We start from the raw sequence: 20,540 nt of genomic DNA on the forward strand, positions 1-20,540 counted from the left end.
AGACTTAGAAAACCAAGTCATGGTTGCCAGGGTGAAGAGATAGTCAGGGAGTCTGGGATGGACATGGACACACTGCTGTATTGAACATGGAGAACCAACCAGGACCTGCTGGACGGCAGAGGGAACTCTGCTCAATACTCTGTAATAACCCTATGGTTCCCAGGAGGGAGGATGGGGGAAGGGATAGTCAGGGAGTTTGAGATGGACACGGACACACTGCTGTATTTAACATGGAGAACCAGCAAGGACCTGCTGGACAGCACAGGGAACTCTGCTCAATACTCTGTAATAACCTTATGGTTCCCAGGGGGGAGGATGGGCGAAGGGATAGTCAGGGAGTCTGGGATGGACATGGACACACTGCTGTATTTAACATGGAGAACCAGCAAGGACCTGCTGGACAGCACAGGGAACTCTGCTCAAGGTCATGTGGCAGCCTGGATGGGAGGGGAGTTTGGGGGAAAATCGATACATGTACATGTATGGCTAAATCCCTTTGCTGTCCACCCAAAGCCATCGCAACATTGTTAATTGGCTATACTCCAGCATAAAATAAAAAAGATTAAGAAACACAGAATAAAATTCGGCTTTTGGAAATTATGGCTGCAAACCAGTACAGACTCCTGTTTCACTGGGGGCGGCGGGAACCTTCAGGTGTTCTGTAAAGAATATGTGCTAACTTTGATTAAACTTAAAATCATGGAACTGGACACTTTGAACAGGTGAATTTTATTGATTTGGGAATTGTCTCTTAGTAAGCAAAATCTGCCCTCAAAAAAATGTGTGCTTTGGATAAAGTTATGAAGATTTTTATTTTTTTTTTTAAGCTTGGAATCTTTCACTTCAAAGATCAGCTGAATAAACTGGACACAGTTCAGCTGGGCGCTGGGTGAGGCAGACCGCCCTTGTGAGTCCACTCGTCTAGACAGGCTTTCAAAAACAAAAACCAGTCATTCCCTCAAAATGCTGCAGAGTCAAGCCACATTCCATTGCACAGTGCCCCCCTTCATTTTGTGAGATATTTATTTTTTAAAGATAAAAATAGAACAGATACTTCGGCACCCACCCAATTCTTCTAGTTACAGGCTATTTAAGTTATGCTGTCTCCTATCAAAGATACAAAGTGTATAATCACAAAAGAAAACCAGGAACACAGGAAGTGGCCAGGCCAACTCCCACTGCTAACAAATGTTACACAAGGAGATGCCTCGAATTCCTGGTCTTGCACTGGGCTCCCTTGGAGAAGGTGTGAGCTGCTCTGAACCACGCCTGGTAACTCTTGACCCAGAGGCAAAGGCTGGTCTCTGTAATTTGATAACACGAGCTGGCCACTTTAAAAGTTGAAGCCGTAAACTTGCATCCAGGATGGGACGTGACGATGTCATATGGTCTGTGCTGAGTCGTGTCCAACTCTTTACAACTGCATGAACTGCAGCCCGCCAGGCTCCTCTGTCCATGGGATTGTCCAGGCAAGAACACTGGAGTGGGTTGCCATTTCCTCCTCCAGGGGATCTTCCCAACCCAGGTCTCCCGCATTGCAGGCAGATTGTTTACTGACTGAGTCACCAGGAAAGCCCTCCCGGAGGACAGACTTATATATACATATATATTTGGCTGTACTGTGCCTCTTTCGACACGCAGTATGTTTAGTCATGGTGTGTGGGATGTAGTTAGCTGACCAGGGATCAAACCTGTGTCCCCATGCACTGGGAGGGTGGAGTCTTTAACACTGAACTACCGGCAAAGTCCCAAGACACTGACTTTGGAAGAAGCCAACCCTAAAGGACATCAGTCCTGGGTGTTCCCTGGAAGGACTGATGCTGAAGCTGAAACTCCAATCTTTGGCCGCCTGATGCAAAGAACCGACTCATTGGAAAAGAACCTGATGCTGGGAAAGATTGAGGGCGGGAGGAGAAGGGGACAACAGAGGATGAGATGGTTGGATGGCATCACCGACTCGATGGACATGGGTTTGGGTAAACTCCAGGAGTTGGTGATGGACAGCGAAGCCTGGCGTGCTGCGGTCCATGGGGTCGCAGAGACTCGGACACGACTGAGCGACTGAAGTTTGCAGTGGAAGCCGAGGAGTAGGGAGAAGACTGGAGCTTGCGGTCTCGCTGAAATGAACGCTGGGTGACGGCCACAGACAAGAGCTGAGATTCAAGAGGGCGGAGGAAGTGGGGCGGAGAAGGGCCGGCCTTTCGAAAGCCTTCCATGGAGTCCTTTGCGAGAGAGCGGTTCCAGGAAGTCACGAGGCAGACAGGAGGGAAGTGGCCTGGCTGATGTGAGCTTTCAGTTTGTTTCAGAGATTTCCCTGTGGCCGCAGAAGGCAGCGGGAAGAAGAGAAAAAGACTGGCTTGCAAACTCAAAGAGAAAATGCTGCCTGGGGGACGGGCGGGGACGGGGCTGGCAGAGGGAGGAAGGGTGGAGGACCACAGGGTGTGGGTGAAGCATCTCAGAAGGGTGTCCCCATGGGTCTGCAGAGTTGCTTTGTTTGGGGAGAAGCTGGCGACAAGTTCCGTGCTGGAGCCTCCGGACAAGCGGAGGATGTGGGATACAGCGGAGGGAAGGATGTTCGTCCCCTAAACAAGATTCGTGTTCGCCTGCAACCCGGTTTTTTTTTTTTTTTTTAATATTTATTTAATTTGGCTCAGCTGGTAAAGAATCCGCCTGCCATGCAGGAGACCCAGGTTCGATCCCTGGGTTGGAAAGATCTCCTGGAGGAGGGCATGGCAACCCACGCCAGTATTCTCGCCTGGAGAATCCCACGAACAGAGGAGCCTGGTGGGCTACAGCCCACGGGGTCGCAGAGAGTCGGACACGACTGAGCGACTAACACAGGCCCTTTTAATGCACTTGGGCTGAAACCTGGTCTCAGTTGCTGCATGTGGGAGCTACTTGTAAAGAAGGTCTCTGCAGGTGTGACGGAGTGAAGGGTCTGAGATGAGGTTCCTTCTGGGTGGGGGTGGCCCTAAACACAGGGACAGGCTCCTCATAAGACACAGAAGAGGGGAGACACGGACACAGAGGAGAAGCCACGTGGAGACGCAGGCGGAGACGGGAGGGAGGCGGCCACCGGCCCAGGGACGGACGCCCGGAGCCCCCAGAAGCTGGAAGAGGCGGGGAGCACCCTCCCCTGGAGCCTCTGCAGGGAGCCCAGCCCTGGGACCCCTTGACGTCTGGTCTCCAGGGCTGGGAGACGATGGATGGGTGTGGTTTTAAGCCACCTGGTTAGTAATGGTTTGTAACAACAGCTCCAGGAAGCTAACACAAGGGGACCCCTGGATTTTCAGGGAGAGACACGGAACCCCAACAAGCACCGCCTTGGGGACGCCCCCTCAAGCCCACAAGAGAAAGGTGTAGATGAAAGCGGTACGTTTGGGAGCTCCCAGCTCCAGAACGATCACAAAATTCACCAGGATGAATAAACCCCTTCTCCTATGTCATGTCCATCCAGCCTGTGAAAAACTGTTACTTATCGCCACTTCCTGCTTTTGTTCATCAACACAGTTATCGTGTCAAACTGCTCTGAAAATGGGACGCAAAGCGAGACTTGTTAACAAAAAAAAAAATCCCTCTCAGGTTCCCCTCTTGGTTTTTATCATCTCTTGGGTTCCCTGAATTCTTCCTCTGTCCCTGGATCCCTAGCCTTCTGCTATCTTGATGTCTCGGACAGTTGTCAATGTACCCATCACTACAAGGTTGCTGCTCTTTTCCTGTTAAGAAGGAGAGAAAAAGGATTTCCCTGGTGTTTCAGCAGTTGAGACGTCGCCTTCTAACACGCAGGTTTGATCCCCGGTCAGGGAACTAACAGTGAAAAAGCTGGCTTAAAACCCAACATGCAAAAAACTAAGATCACAGCATCTGGTCCCACCATTTCCTGGCAAATAGATGGGGAAACAATGGAAACAGTGGTTGATTTTATTTTCTTGGGGCCTGAAACCACTGTGGATGCTGACTGCAGCCATGAAATTAAAAGACGCCTGCTCCTTGGAAGAAAAGTTATGATCAACCTAGAAAGCATATTAAAAAGCAGAGACATTACTTTGCCAACAAAGGTCTGTCTAGTCAGAGCTGTGGTTTTTCCAGTAGTCATGTATAGATGTGAGAGTTGGATGGTGAAGAAAGCTGAGTGCCAAAGAATTGATGCTTTTGAACTGTGGTGTTGGAGAAGACTCTTGAGAGTCCCTTGGACTGCAAGGAGATCCAACCAGTCCCTCCTAAAGGACATCAGTCCCGGGTGTTCATTAGAAGGACTGATGTTGAAGCTGAAACTCCAATACTCTGGCCACCTGATGTGAAGAGTTGACTCACTGGAAAAGACCCTAATGCTGGGAAGGATTGGGGGCAGGAGGGGAAGGGGACGACAGAGGATGAGATGGTGGGATGGCATCACCGACTCGACGGACATGAGTTTGAGTAAGCTCTGGGAGTTGGTGATGGACAGGGCGGCCTGGCATGGTGCGGTCCACGGGGTCACAAAGTGTCAGACACGCGTTAACAACTAAACAACAAGAGCAGGGAACCAGATGCCACATGACACAGCTGGAAGCTCGTATGCCAGAACCAAGCCCTGCTGCAGTCAGATAAAGACGTAAATGAGTGATTTTTTAAAAAGATGCTGAAGCACATTAAACAAAAAAGTCCCCCGTGACCCTGGACTAGGGTAAGCACCCCCTGTTCATTTTGGCATGATGCACGCAAACTGTGCTCTGGGCAAGCCCACGGGATCCATACGTCCTATGAGGAAAAACAAACACCGGTGTGTCTCCAAACGCCCCCGGCCTGAGGCTGGCCCGGCTGGAGCCGGAGAGCACAGTCATCACCCAGGGCACACAGCATTCTACAAGTCCAGGCACGGCAGGTCGGTGCAAAGTCTGGACATGCCAGAGATCTGTTTTCAAAGGGCAACGCCATGCCAAGCCACTTGGGAAAGTCAAGTTCAACGTCGGCAACAAATAAAAAGCCACCGAAAGACGACGTCTCCATTGCTCAAGTGTATCGAAAGTACGTGCTCATTTGTTCAGTCGTGCCTGACTCTTTGGCACCCCATGGACTGTAGCCCGCCGGGCTCCTCTGTCCGTGGGGATTCTCCAGGCAAGAACATCGGAGTGGGTTGCCATGCCTTCCTCCAGGGGATCTTCCCCACCCAGGGATGGAACCCAGGTCTCCTGCATGGCAGGCAGATCTGTAACACCTAGGACCCCCCAGCCATTCCTCAAGAGTCCTAATAAAAGCTGGTCACTCGGTCTCCACGGCCCACCCGTCAATCTTCCTCCCTTCAAGAATCCACCTGTTCTCAGTGGTACTGGGTGGTTCCTGGGCTGGGCTGACACCCTAATTTTACACTAACGCAGTCTTCTGCTCTCCTATCACTGAGTGATGTTGGTCTACATTCACCGGCGTCTTTTCTGGGCTGTGAACGCAGCAGCCTGGAAGCCCGACCGTCAGAGGTCACGCTGCTTCCAAACTAAGACGTTCTAAAGGGACAAGTACAAACCACCTTCCGGGGTAGGTTTGGGACTGTCTACCTGGGAACTTCCCCTGGTGGCTCAGCTGGTAAAGAATCCGCCTGCAATGCGGGAGACCCGGGTTCAATCCGCGGGTTGGCAAGATTCCCCTGGAGAAAGGAAAGGCTCCCCACTCCAGTATTCCGGCCTGGAGAATCCCAAGGACTGTATAGTCCATGGGGTGGCAAAGAGTTGGACACGACTGAGCGACTTTCACACACACATATACACACCTGGGAACTACCTGCCCAGGTAGGAACTACCTTCGAGCTGACTCAACAGGCAGGTCAGGCACTGAGTCCCAGAACAGAGGATGGCTCTTCCCATCCTAAGAGGCAGCGGGTCTCAGGTCTCATCCAGAGTTAATTTGTCAACATGCAAAGAACCGGAGTGTTTTCAACGGCCAGAAGGGTTCTCACCCACCTTGGCCAGAAACCTTCCTATGTATATGGGTGTGTGCACCCACTTGTGTGGGCAGAAAGAAAAAGCACACGAAACTGCTGGACCATTAAAGAAGCCCGTTTCTTCTTACACAAAGGCAGACCTTTCCCAGGAGGTCGAGAGCCAAGTGCACCCAACCACACACCCAGCCGTGAACAGCATCCCAGGTACTAGATGGCAATCCTAAAGGTGATGTCGAAAGCAGTCGTCCTGCGCATTTCTACTTTTGCTTTTAAAGGAAGCCATGCCAACTGTCCCGAAATGGACGCGTCTTAGAAACAGGCTTCTGGGAGAACTCTATGGAGAGTCCTTAAAAAAAAAAACTAGGAGTAAAACTACTGAGTCAATACAACAAATACCCCAGGATCTGTCACCCCACCCCCCAAAAAAATGCTAACTAATCTTTTTGAGGATCAACTAAATGAATGTCTTTGTGAGTAAAATCACATCGCAACAGTAACTATTTACATTCAAGGATCCAGGTGATCCTCTGACTCCTTGGTAAATAATGGGTAAATTTGCATTTTTTTTTTAATGAAGGTGTCAAGGATAAATGGAAACTGTCACTCAAGTAGAATTTCCAAAAGATGAAATTGGAGATGGTTTCCCATTTTATATGCAGCAGTGTGTCCATGTCCATCCCAAACTCCCTGACTATCCCTTCCCCCATCCTTCCCCCTGGGAACCATAAGGTTATTACAGAGTATTGAGCAGAGTTCATTGTGTTATACAATAGGTCCTGATGCAAAGAGCTGACTCACTGGAAAACACCCTGATGCCGGGAAAGACTGAAAGCAGGAGAAGGGGACGGACAACAGAGGATGAGATGGTTGGCTGGCATCACCGACCTGATGGACATGAGTTTGAGCAAACTCCGGGAGCTGGTGATAGACAGGGAGGCCTGGCGGGCTGGGGTCCATGGGGTCGCAGAGAGTCAGATACGACTGAGGAACACTTTAGTTTACTTTAGGCTCCAAGCTCGAGTTTTCCATCTGAACTAAATAATTTTTTTTGGTGGGGGGGAATTGTTCCCAAACATCAGCTGGTTTACTGTCTACCTCTTCCCTGCTTCCTGCAAGCTGGAGGACTAAACACACACACACACACACGCACGCACGCACGCACACACACACACACACACACAGACATACCTCCAGGAACACAGAGCCCTGCTTCCATCTGTCCCTCCACACTCAGATTCCAGGCGCCTTCACCACAACAAAGGCCAGCTTTCTCCGCAGCCAGATGCCCGCTGGCCACACCCAGCCTCAGATGTGCTGGCTCCTTTGTTCCGATAAGAGGCTCCCCAGAGAATGGGCCAGCAGGGTGAAGCCATCAGTTCAAGAAATCTTCAACCTTTTCACAGGAACCCCAGGGCGGCTTCCCTCCAAACCCCTCCCCCTGAGATGAGCTGCCTCATCAAGAAAAGTGTCCACAAGAGCCATCTGGAGAGACCAGCAGAAACCCAACTACGTTCCGCAACACCCAACTGAACACCATTTCTCACACAAGGTTAAAAGCACATGGTTATTTCCTTCCTGACCACATGCCCAGTCCCCGTCTCTTGGAAAGAGATAAGCTTCAACTGAATTATTTCATCTGATTGATGACTTTATTGCTACTTCTTAGAAAAAGGGGTGTGGATTCACGTATTCTAACGTACTGTTTACAGATTATAAGATAAAGCCAAGCATGTACGTGCTGATCCTTCCTCACCTCATACTTAGAAATGTCTCTTCAGTTCATTTCATTTGCTCAGTCGTGTCCAACTCTTTGCGACCCCATGAACCACAGCATGCCAGGCCTCCCTGTCCATCACCAACACCCGGAGTTTACCCAAACTCACGCCCATTGAGTCGGTGATGCCATCCAACCATCTCATCCTGTCGTCCCCTTCTCCTCCCGCCTTCGCTCTTTCCCAGCCTCAGGGTCTTTTCCAAGGAGTTAGTTCTTCGCATCGGGTGGCTGAACTACTGGAGCTCCAGCTTCAGGGATTTAGCAAAAGATGCAGCATTTCATCTACCTAATCCACCACAGCATCGGAGATCCCAGCCAAGAAATGTGGGGAAGGCTATTTCTGCAATTAGGAGTTGCTTACAAGCATTCATTAATTTCCCTGGTGGCTCAGACCATAAAGAATCCGCCTGCAAAGGCAGGAGACTGGGGTTCGATCCCTGGGTCGCGAAGAACCCCTGGAGAAGGGAATGCCCAGACAATCCCATGGCCAGAGGAGCCTGGTGGGCTATATAGTCCACGATGTCACAAAGAGTGGGACACGAATGAGCAACTGACACAGAAACACAGAATTATCTGTAGTGTTGGTTTTGCTATTCTTCGAAGGGTAACCTCAGGAAAAAACAGCCTGCTAACTTTGCCGATGGACACGAGTTTAAGTCAACTCAGGGAGACAGTGAAGGGCCGGGAAGCCTGTAACAACAGAACTGGTTCTGCTGGTCCGGCAGCAGGCAGGGGCCTGCCTGGTGGAGGTCGCGATTAGTGGTGGACACTCCCGTACGGCCCCGGAGAAGACCACACAGACCCGACAGCCTCAAGCGGTCACGAATACCTTCCCCGCTGTGCACACACGCCCACTTCCAGCCCCATCTGTGTTGGCCATCGTGTTTGCCATTTGTAGTAAGGAAGAGCTTCTTTTTTTTTTTTTTAAGTATTTATTTATTTGGCCGCCACGGGTCTTAAATTGTCCCAAGGCATTCCCCGGTGGCTCAGATGGTAAAGAATCTGTCTGCAATGCGGGAGACCCGGGTTCGATTCCTGGGTCGTGAAGATACCCTGGAGAAGGGAAAGGCTACCCACTCCAGGATTCTTAGGCTTCCCTTCTGGCTCAGCTGGTAAAGGATCTGCCTGCAATGCGGGAGACCTGGGTTCCATCCCTGGATCGGGAAGATCCCTTGGAGGAGGGAATGGCAACCCACTCCAGGATTCTTGCCCAGATTCTCGCCTGTAGCCTGGCGGGCTACAGTTCATGGGGTCGCAAAGACACAACTCAGCATCCTGGTGGGAGGGTAAGTGGAGATGAAACCTCTAAGGAATAAGGATGTCCTTAGGGTGGAGCCCTGATCCAGGACGGCCCATCTACGTGTCCTCAGAAGAGAAGACCCCAGAGATGACACTTCCTTCTTCTCTCTCGCTCTGCGGACACGCACCCAACAAAGGACCTGTGAACACAGCCATCTGCCAAACCCGGAGCCACGTGCTCTCACCGCAAACCCCAATCAGCTCACATCCCGAGCGTCTGGGCAGGACACCCCGAAACGCACTGGTCGACCCCCTTTCCTCCCAGAGACCTCCGTGAAAATCCAGGGAGATGCTTGTGGTCTTCCCCGGGACCAGAGCTCCCAAAAAGGGAACCTTGCTTTTTCCCAGTACTGACTGGTTCTTCCCGGCAAGAAAAGGCACTTGGCAGTTCCAATAAAAAGAGGACAAAGGGAAACGTTTTTGAATGGTGTGAGGGTGGTGACACGTGGGTGTCTAAAAAATAAAATAAAAAACTCGGGGAAAATACCAGGAAAGCCCCACGGAGTCAAGCCCAAAGCGAATACGGGTTGTTTTTTTTCTTCCTCCCCCACCCGACAGGAAGGACAAGGTGGTTACAAGGGTCAAGTGAACCCATGGAGACGACAGTCACGCTGTATCACATGCTGCTCTGGCCCTTTTCTTAGACACGGATGTGAGCTCCTGGGTGGTACCCATCCGAGAAACAAGGCTGACATCAGCATCCTGCCGCCGCGTCCTGATCTACACGGATGACCCAGGAGGGGGTCAAGGAGGCTTTGTCCCCAGACCCAGGGAGACAGGTGTTCTCCTGCAAGGATTCTAGGACGCGGCAACGTGATGGCACTGCTGGAAATACTCACCTATAGCCCCAAAGGCAGGTCAACCTCTGACCTCAACACGTCAGGACACGTCAACCCTGGTCTTATGGACTGAACGTGCATGTCCCTTCAAAATGCTCAGGTGGAAGTCCAAACACCACACACACACACACACACACACACACACAGGTATACAACGTGATGGTGTTTTGAGGGGGTCTCTGGGACGGGATGAGGATGAGAAGAATTCAGGAGGATGGGATTAGCGTCCTTAGAAGAGCTTTCTACTATCCAGCACCCTTAAGGACACAGCTAGAAGCCAAGCCAGGAGACATCTCTGATCAAAATCCAACCACCCTGACTTTGAACTTCCAGCCTCCAGAACCATGAGAAGCTGATCTATGTTGCTGATAAGATACCCCATGGATGGTGTTCTTGGTGGGCCCATGCCCACCAAGACACCAAGGTCGGGATGGATTCAAGATGGTGCCCACTGACCTGACCACATGGGAAGCTGGTCGAAACTCTGCCCCAAGGAGCTCTGCAAAGCAGAGAATGAGGGACGCCTCATCCTCTGAAGGGGCTTCCCAGCTGGCACTAGTGGTGAAGAATCCACCTGCCCAAGCAGGAGACGTCAGGGATGCAGGTTCGAATCCTGGGTCGGGAATATCCCCCTGGAGAAGGAAATAGCAACCCACTCCAGTATTCTTGCCGTGGACAGAGGTAGCCTGGCGGGTTACAGTCTACGGGGTCGCAAAGAGTCGGACACGACCGAGTGGCTAAGCACGCACGCATGGTCCTCTGAAATGGACACGTGGCTTCCCTGCTTCAGACACCTTCTGCCGGGGATAAGAATAACCTTGGAAAACACTCGTCTGACATGGAAACGGTGGGTCCTCGACCTCCAAGGATGTAGGCTTAACCCACTCACGGACCAAGCTCCAAAAAACGTAGAAAGCGACTCCGCAGTCCTCTATGGTAGCTGTATTAGCTTCCTGGGGCTCCTACAATGTGGGGGCTTACAGCCACACACGTCCACCCTCCCCCAGCCCTGCAGACCAGACGTCTGAGGTCAAGGGGTCCCAGGGCCGAGCTGCCTGCAGAGGCTCCAGGGGAGGCTCCTCCCCGCCTCTTCCGGATTCTGGGGGCTCCGGGCGTCCGTCCCTGGGCTGGTGGCCGCCTCCCTCCCGTCTCCACGTGGCTTCTCTGTGTCTGTATCTCTCCTCTTCCGTGTCTTACAAGGACCCTGTCATGGGGTTTAGGGCCACCCCCATCCAGGAGGGACCTCATCGCAGACCCTTCACTCCATCACACCTGCAGAGACCCTGTTTCAAAGTAAGGTCCCACTGTGAGGTTATGAAGGGACATGATTTTTTGGCGTGTCCATGGCTGGCGGTCTAGCCCACCCAGGACCACAGGTTTTGTGTGGACGTACCTGTGGCTTGTTTGCTCATCCCTGTCCCTCTCTCCCCGAATGAGAATGCAGCTGTTTTTCGTTGCACATTTCTACTCCTGGAGGGTCCTCCCCCTCCTGTATTTTTCTTTCCTCAGGCTCATTTTCCTCTTCTCCCGAGCAGGAACTTTCACCTCGGCACCTCCCAAGCTTGTCTTGAAGCAAAGTGAAATGTCAGTCGCTCAGTCACGTCTGACTCTGCAACCCCATGGACTGCAGCCCACCAGGCTCCTCTGTCCACGGGATTCTCCAGGCAGGAATACTGGAGTGGGTTGCCATTTCCTCCTCGAGGGGGATTTTCCCGACCCAGGGATCAAACCTGGGTCTCCCACATTGGCAGGTGGATTCTTTATCCGCTGAGCTACGAGGGAAGTCCAATCCTTGGAGATGAAAGTTTACAAAAGCCCCGGCCCCGCGGAGATGGAACCTGAGAAAACAGAGTCTATATGAAGAAGACGACACGGAACAGGCAAAACCATGGAGACAGACAGCAGACGCGGGGTTCTCAGCGGCTGAAAGAGCAAGAAATGGCTGGGGTGGGGTGGGGATGACTGCGAGCCAGTCTCCTTTGCGGGGGACAAAAATGTTCTGGAACCTCACAGAGGGGAGGGCCACGCAACTCTGTGAATATGCAAAATACCACTGGACGGTTCCCTTTAAAACAGTGCCTTTTACGTTACATCAATGTCACTGCAATCTTTAAAAAAAATGAGAAGGAACACAGACTTGTCTGCTGGTCCAGGGGTCAAGAGTCCATGCTTCCAATGCAGGAGGGTACAGCTTCAACCCCTGACCAGGGAAGTAAGATCCCACAAGCCACACAGCACGGCCAAAAACTAAGAAAATAAATAAATAAACTTTTTTTTAATGAGGACAAACAGCCTGCAGGACTTCTGTGAGAAGCAATACTACTCTTTTCTGGCATTTCACCTAACTTGCGAAGTTGCCGTGACGCTCGCAGGATGAAACTACGCTCTGCACCCACGCAAGGTGAGTTAAGATTAAAAGGTGACCACACACAACTTTTCTGGGTATCCTTGCACAAGAAACCACATTCCCTCCTAATGGCGGCTCCCGTCAACACCGCCCAGACAAGGAGTCATTCACCAGCATGGGAGATCTCGCCCGTCGGGATTCCGCCTGCCACGGAGGTTACGATTGTGTTGTGGTTTGGGGGCAGGAGCGCGTCCACGTGGGAGGGAGAAAGATTAGGGTCGATTCTGGGGAACCAAGAGGCGGAGCAGCTGAGAGGAAACTGATCGTAAGAGAGAACAGGACGGGTTTAATTATTCACTATGGAAGGACTCCCAGATCGTAACACGGCTTTCTGACAGCGTGATGCTATGCCAAAACAAAAAATAAAAACAAAGTCAGCTGTCAGCGAACGAGTTTTGTACCTTGATCTCGATCTTGGCCATGGGGGCTGCCCAGACGGACGCACAGGATAAAACTGCACAGAACTACACACACACCACACACACACACACACACCCTTCTCACACACTCAAAACAGCTTCCACGAGAAGTGTGCACAGTGACCGGGGCTATGCTCTCTTAACAGGATACGGAACCCATTCCAACATCCTGGTTCGTTTTCTAAAAAAATAAAACATAAAAAGCTTTTTATTTTACACTGGAGTATACTCGATTAACAATGCTGTGATGGTCACAGGGGGACAGCAAAGGGACTCAGCCATACATACACACGTATCCCTTCTCCCCCAAACTCCCCTCCCATCCAGGCTGCCACATGACATTTAGCAGAGTTCCCTGTGATGGACAGCAGGTCCTTGTTGGTTCTCCATGTTAAATGCAGCAGTGTGTCCATGTCCATCCCAAACTCCCTGCCTATCCCTTCCCCCTGGTGAACATAAGGTTATTATAGAGTATTGAGCAGAGTTCCCTGTGCTGTCCAGCAGGTCCCTGTTGGTTAATCTACTTTAAATATAGCCATACGTGCAGCCGACATCCTGGTTGTGATATCGTATGACAGCTAAAGAAGACGTCACAGGAGGGAAAGCTTTGTGATTGATACACGAGACTCGGTGTGGGTTTTGGAATGCCCCGCGCGTCTACTATTATTCCAAAACATTTCTTTTTAATAGGACCACGGTTTGTGCTCACGGCAAGAAATCAAGCGTGGCTGCAACCCATTCCTGCTGTAACCGAGCCTGAGTTTTCCAATCCAGGAAATCAGTTTAGCCGAGATGGTACGCCCGCCCCACGCCCTTCATGGCCTTCCCCGGAGGCCCAGTGGATAAGACGCCACACTGCCAATGCAGGAGACTAGATTCCACGTGTCACAGCTGAGACTTGGCACCACCAAATAAATAAACATTTTTAAAATAAAGAAAGAAAAAAAATCCCCTTCGTGAGATTTTTCACCAATACAAGCTGAGCTTTCTTCCCAGCTGTTTGACTCCATGGAGAACTAGTCAACAATTGTGGACAGTTTCCCAGAGAGGGTTTATCCAGGAGCACAGAATAAGACCATCCGCTCACTCACTGCTCACTGACTGTCCTCCTTAGCCTAGCTCTCCAAGATGTCGTAGCCTCCCCATGAACTGGGCCGTCTGCTTCCAGCTGGCTTCTGAGCTCATGGTCCCTCCGCCCACCAGCGGGGAGGCTGGGGGGCAGTAGGGGGGGGGGTCCCCACTATCTGAGAAGCCCTGGCCTTTTTTTTTTTTTTGCTAAATCAGGCAGAAGCACACCTGTGCTCACCTGCCGAGTTCCACCTGCCCTGGGCGATCAAACGTCATCACAACCATCCTTGGGGGATGGTGAGTCAGCAAATCGGTCCCACAGGGCACTCCCCCCGGGGCTCAGCTCACAGGCAAAAGGAAAGGATGAAAAATAAATAAATAAATAAAATGTGTGTTGGTAAGAAAACAGAAGAGCTCACCCACTGGAGTGGACATGAGACCAGTTGCAAATCCCTGACTGTGTGAGGCCAGGGCTCTAAGACACCCTTCAGGGTGGTGGCTCAGTCAGTGAAGAATCTGTCTGCCAAGGCAGGAGACCCAGGTTTGATCCCTGAGTCAGGAAGATCCCCTGGAGGAGGGAGTGGCAACTCACTGCAGTATTCTTGCCTGGAGAATCCCCACGGACAGAGGAGCCTGGGGGGCTACAGTCCATGGGGTTGCAGAGAGTCGGACACAACAGAGTCAGTGACACATTCAGGCTGGGGGGACAGGTCCGGCCACCCTGACTCTTTCTGGAAGTTTCCTGGGGGGTGTGGCCTGTGATAAGAAAGGCTGAGAGGCTTGTGGGAGTGGTTAGCTTGTTTTGTGTTTTGTGTGTGGGTTCCTTTCATGTCCTGCAGAAAGGCCTTCCTCAGCTGGAAGAGTGCGTACAGACCCTTCACACACACCAGGGGTGCCTGTTTGTGCTGGGGGCTGGTGAGGCATGGGTCCGTGAGCAGTGAAAAGGGAAATTTTAGTTTCCCCGAGTGGAAACTTAGGATGTAGAGACAGCAGGCTAGTCTGGACTGCATTCTAAAAGCAGGCAACCTCTCACTTTTTTCCGGGACACCTTCTGATATAAAGTTACTGGAAACTGTGACACCTCCGGAGGGTTTAGGAGTTTTTCAACCTTATTCTGAGTTTCTTAGCATCTCAGGCACTGCTTCTGCCTGACTTTTCTTTAATGTTAAAGATAAAGGTCTGGGCAAAAGGTGATTTCAAAAAAAAGGTGATAAACAAAAACAGTCAGCAATATACCTATGGCTGATTCATGTTGAGGTTTGACGGAAAACAACAAAATTCTCTCAATTATCCTTCAGTAAAAAAATAAATTAAAAAAAAAAGTCAGCAAAGCTCCAAAATGACACACACACACCCACCCCTTGGTCCCACACCTGAGCTAGTTCAACATTCTGAATATGGATGACCTGGCTCTCCCTTCATACCCTTGGAGCCCACAGGAAGTTATCCTTGAAGCGCAAGCATCTTCTTCATTAAGAAAGGCAAAGAGAGCTCGTCTTACCCTACCTGGCCCCGCTCCGTCCCCAGAGGCAGTGACGCTCTATTTTTAAGGACCAGATGACTCACCGGGGCTCCCCATGCCCACCAGGCAAGCACCCAGAGTGTCCCCAGGGGGCTGCAGACACGAGGTGACATCATGCTCACAGCCCACCCACCTGCCCCTGGGGGCCCCGCCCGACGCCCTGGCATCTTTCACGAGAGACTGGCTTCAGTGGCCCAAAACAGATCCAATTGCCAGAGCTGTGTGCCAAGGGGCCGGCGGGGCCTCCACCAACTTTCCATTGTTGATGTGTGTGTTTTACAGCTAGTGGGGGGGTGGCTGCCCCCCGGTGTGGGGTTTCTCACCGAGACAGAGAAGATGGAAGGAGGAGGAGGAGAACCGGGCTGACAGGGAGAGGAGGTGAACGGCGGCACAGACGGAGGGTGCCATCCATTCGCTCTATCCCAAACCAGGCTTCTCGGGGACCCTTTCCTCACTGCCAACTGCACATGGCCAAGAGGTTACAGAAGAAAGGGGAAGTTTCAAGGCCACTCTGGCTGTGCCCTTTGGTCTTATGATGCCTCAAGCATGAACTCAGTGCCTCCTCCCTTGAAAAAGCGGGTGGTGATGGTGGCTGCTAAGTCATGTCTGACTCTTTGGGACCCCATGGCCTGCAGCACACCAGGCTCCCCTGTCCTTCACTCGCCAACCACTCCGGCATTCTTGTCTCCACAACCCCACAACAGTATGAAAAAGGCAAAAGAGGGACAGGCTGGCACCAGGCCCTTAGCAACAAAGAGCTGTCAAGCAGTCACAGACTGCCTTGAGCCCACGGGCTGGATGAAGCGCCCTTGTGGGGTGGGGACATTCTAACCACTCGGGGGCGGACTCCAGAAACCAACATGTCTGGGGACCCAGGTGCCCAGGGAGGTGGAAACTTCAGTATTCAGTTGCGTAGGAATCGTCAGGTACAAAGGTGGAGGAGGAAAGTTAGTGTTGCATTAAAAAAAAAAAAAAAAAAAAAGCCAAGTTTCAAATGCACACAGGAAAAGTACCACGAAACGTGTAGTCGCTGTCATCTGCTTCCAATGCCGTCCACAGCCCCCCAAAACTCCATGTGCCACCCCAGATGTTCAAATGCACACAGGAAAAGAAGCGCGATGGAAGGAACCTCCCCCAGAAAGCCAGGGGACACCCCAGAATTCTCAAGTCCAAGCAGGAGCGACCTGCTGCTGGGCAGGGGAAGGGGAGAGTGACCGAGGTGAAGTTGGCAGGTGTCCCCACGGAGGCTGCCTGTGTGCCCAAGAGTCGGGACCGGGGTTGGGGGGGGGGAGCCCGCGCGAGACCACCAGTGTGAAGTGATCCCCGGCAGGCTTTGTGACGTCGGGGTGGGGGGTGGGGGCGGCCAGACAAGGAGATGGTTGCTGGGGGGGACCGCGGGGTGTTGGGGGTGGGGGTGGGGGGAATCTCAATAAAGAGATTTTGAAAGATCGAGAGAGAGTGCCCGCAGGTGGGAAGACGAGATCTCAAGGGCCGCGGTCGGGGGGTGGGGGGGAAGCCTTCTAAATCTAGGAGCGCTGGGGAGAGGTGGGGGGCGACAGTCCAGAGAAGGGTATGGCTGCTGTGCGGCGTTGCGGGGCGGGGGAACCTGGCGGGAAATCGCAATAAAGAGACTTTGACAGATTCGGACAGAGTGCCCGCAGGTGGGGTAGCTCTTAAGGACCGGGGGGCGGGGGGGGAAGCCTTCTAAATCGAGGAGCGCTCGGCAGGTGGGGGACAGTCCAGACAAGGGGACGGTTGCTGGGAGGCTCTGGGGGTGTGGGGAGATGTAAATAAAGAGAATTTGGAAGATCGGGAGAGAGGGAAGGCTCTCCAGGACGAGGGGGGTCGGGGGGTAAGCCCTCCAAGTGTAGGGGCGCTCGGGGACCCCCGCGCAGGCAGGCGGGGAGGGACCGCGCCAGCAGGGCGCTCCCCGGGAGCCGGCGCTAGCGGGGGCGAGCGCACGCGACCCCTTTGTGTGCGGGCCCGAGTCCCCCCCGGGGGCGGCGGCGGCGCACAGAACTCACCCACGGTGGCCCGCATGTGGAAGTCGTCCGGCCGGTAGGCGAGCACCTCGGGCTCGAGCGCGCCCGCGGGGTGCTCCGCGGGACCCTCTCGGGGGTCGGCGGAGTCCGCCTCGGCCAGCGCGCGCGCCTCCATGTGGGACGCGCGGAGGTCCCGGGGGGGGCGCGGGGCGGGGTCCGCGCGGGGCCGGGCTCCTGCGGACGCAGCCTCGGAGGGCGGCGCGGAGGCGGCGGCATCAGCCGGGCCCCGCCATGCGCGTCCCGGGGAGCGGCCGGGCGCGCCGGGGACAAAGGCGAGGCGAGGCGCTCAGTGCAGGGGCGGCTGGAGGGAGCAGCCCGCGGCCTCCGGGGGCGGTGGGGGCGGCGGGGGCGGCGGCGGCGGCGGCGGCGGCGGCGAAGCGGGGTCCCGGAGGCCGCGGGCGCCGGGCTGCGCGTGCATTCCAAGGAGCCCGCGTGCGCCGCCCCTCTAACCGGCTGCTGCGAACGCGCTGCTCCGAGGGAGGGAAGAGCCGGCGGAAGCGGGCTGGGCGGGGCCGCGAGCGCGCTCCCTGCGCCCGCCCCGGGCGCCGGCCCGGACCCTGAGCGCGCGGCTCGGGAGTGGGCCCGCCTCCGAGGGCCGCGCCTGCGATGGCCACGCCCCTTCCTACTCTACGTTCGGCTACGCCCCGCCTCCGCTGGCCCCGCCTCCGCTAAGCCTCGCCCCTTCCTACTCTACGTTCGGCTACGCCCCGCCTCCGCTGGCCACGCCCCCGCTGGCCTCGCCCCGCTAAGCCACGCCGCCTCTGCGCTCGATTGCGGCCCGCCTCCACTGGCCCCGCCTCCTCTAAGCCCCTCCCCTTCCTGCTGTACGCTCAGCTACGGCCCTCCTCCTCTAGCCCCGCCTCCGCTGGCCTCGCCTTCTCTAAGCCACGCCTCCGCAAAGCCCCTTCCTCTCTCTGCGCTCTGCTAGCCCCGCCTCCGCCACGCCCACACGCTGGGTACCACTCCTTCTCCCGCTGCCCGCGCGATCCCCCGCAGCAGTGGAAAGGCCGCTTGCGTCCTTGTACTTGTGTTCCTCGCTCAGCCCTGCCTGACTCTGTGCGACCCCCTGGACTGCAGCACGCCAGGCCTCCCTGTCCATCACCAATTCCCGGAGATTACTCAAATTCATGTCTGTGGAGTCGGTGATGCCATCCAACCATCCCATCCTCTGTCTCCCCCTTCTCCTCCTGCCTTCAGTCTTTCCCAGCACCAGGGACTTCTCCAATGAGTCAACTCTCTGCATCAGGTGGCCAAGGTACTGGGGCTTCAGCTTCATCATCAGTCCTTCCAACGAATATTCAGGACTGATTTCCTTTAGGATAGACTGGTTGGATTTCCTTGCAGTCCAAGGGACTCTCAGGAGTCTTCTCCAGCACCACAACTCCAAAGCATCAATTGTTTGGTGCTCAGCCCTTTTTTGTCGTCCAGCTCTCACATCTGTACATCACTACTGGAACCACCATAGCTTTGACTGTACAGACCTTTCTAAAATAATGTCTCTGCTTTTGGCTACATGTCTAGGTTTTGTCATTGCTTTTCTTCCAAGGAGCAAGTGAGGGCAGGTGCTAATAGGGGGAGGTGCGCACCCAGCCTCCACATCCTGGGGCACCCCAAGGGTGGGGTCCCTGCCAAGCTCCTCTGTGAGACTCATGGGTGAGAGAGGTGTCACCAGCCAGGGAGCCGGAGGGCGTGGTTCAAAGTTTAAAACAATAACTTTTTTTAAAGAGCTTCCCTGGTGGCTCCCTTGGCGTTCCCATATAGTTCAGTTGGTAAAGAATCTGCCTGCAATGCAAGAGACATGGGTTTGATTCCTGCATGGAAAAGATCCCCTGGAGAAGGGAATGGCAACCCACTCCAGTATTCTTGCCTGGAGAATCCTATGGACAGAGGAACCTGGCGACCAAGAGTCCATGGGCTGGCAAAGAGTTGGACAGGGCTAAACGACTAAACCATCACCACCCTCTGGTGGCTCAGATGATAAAGAATCCACCTGCAAGCTGGGAAACTACGGTTCGATCCGTGGGTTGGGAAGATCCCCTGGAAAAGGGAATGACAGCCCACTCCGGTATTCTTGCCTAGAGAATTCCACGGACACAGGAGCCTAGTGGGCTACAGTCCACGGGTTCTCAAAGAGTTGGACATGACTGAGCGACTATCACTTTATACTAAAAAATAAAACTGGAGTTGACCGGGCGCTCAGCTGACTATTCCATGCCCATTAGTCCACAGCAGTCGGTAGGGAGATCTGGCGAGTAGTCAGCGGGACCAGGGTGACTTCCCGCCCAGACTTATTGGACAAAAGTGAAGTTATTTAAAGATGTGCACAGTGGGGGAGGTGCGGAGCTGCATGGGACCTCCCTTGAGGGCTCTTGGCAGCTTCAGATGAATCTTTTTTTTTTTTTTAATTTATTAGGCTGCTCCAGATCCTAGTTGCAGCATGTGGGGTCTAGTTTCATGACCAGGGATCGAAATCTGATCCCCTGCATTGGGAGCACAGAGTCTTGACCACCAGACCACTAGGGAAATCCCTGATAAATCTTTAATTATTTCAAAAGAGCTATTTTTAAAAATACTAAGAGGCAGAACAAGCAAATGCAGGGCATGGAAGCTGATGGGCCACTGGTTTAAACACACCAGGGACGATTTGGGGAAAGAAATGCAAAATGATCAGATACGTTTAAATTTCAGACACACAAGGACACTTTTTGTTTTGTTTTCTTTTTCCCTAGTGGAAGCGTATCTCAGGCCATCAGTGATTATAGCTAAACCACTTATACCAGCCAGCCACTGTTTCTCTGGTTGGTGATCAGTCGCCCAGTCATGTCCGACTCTTGGCGACCCCATGACTGTCAGGCCTCCCTGTCCATCATGAACTCCCAGAGTTCATTCAAACTCATGTCCATCGAGTTGCTGATGCCATCCAACCAGCTCATCCTCTGTCGTCCCCTTCTCCTCCTGCCCTCAGTCTCTCCCAGCATCACGGTCCTTTCAAATGAGTCAGCTCTTTGCATCAGGTGCTCAAAGTGTTGAAGTTTCAGCTTCAGTATCAGTCCTTCCAATGAACACCCAGGACTGATCTCCTTTTGGATGGACTGGTTGGATCTCCTTGCAGTCCAAGGGCCTCTCAAGAGTCTTCTCCAGCTGCAGCTCTGCAGGCCCAACTAGAAACGCCTGGAATGAACCTTTCTGAGCCGTCCCCCCCAGCCCACAGTGTGATCACCTTGCCAGCATATAGTTTGGAGGAATTCCAGCCCTC

At 53.3% G+C, this 20,540-nt stretch overlaps 1 protein-coding gene across 1 annotated transcript in view; it reads right to left on the bottom strand.

The window, feature by feature from the left end:
• The window catches only part of LOC145537810 (cAMP-dependent protein kinase catalytic subunit PRKX-like), a 54,907-nt gene extending 37,149 nt beyond the window's left edge, over positions 1 to 17,758 (bottom strand). Inside the window, exon 1 of the mRNA XM_081568684.1 lies at positions 17,267 to 17,758. Coding sequence (XP_081424810.1) covers positions 17,267 to 17,399 — 133 coding nt within the window. The 5' untranslated portion in view covers positions 17,400 to 17,758. The remainder of the gene's footprint in view (positions 1 to 17,266) is intronic.
• Between the last annotated feature and the right edge of the window lie 2,782 nt (positions 17,759 to 20,540).

Source organism: Giraffa tippelskirchi, chromosome Y (genome assembly GCF_054371585.1).
Source record: "Giraffa tippelskirchi isolate mGirTip1 chromosome Y, T2T-mGirTip1v1.2.pri, whole genome shotgun sequence".
In the NCBI taxonomy this organism is placed as follows: domain Eukaryota; kingdom Metazoa; phylum Chordata; class Mammalia; order Artiodactyla; family Giraffidae; genus Giraffa; species Giraffa tippelskirchi.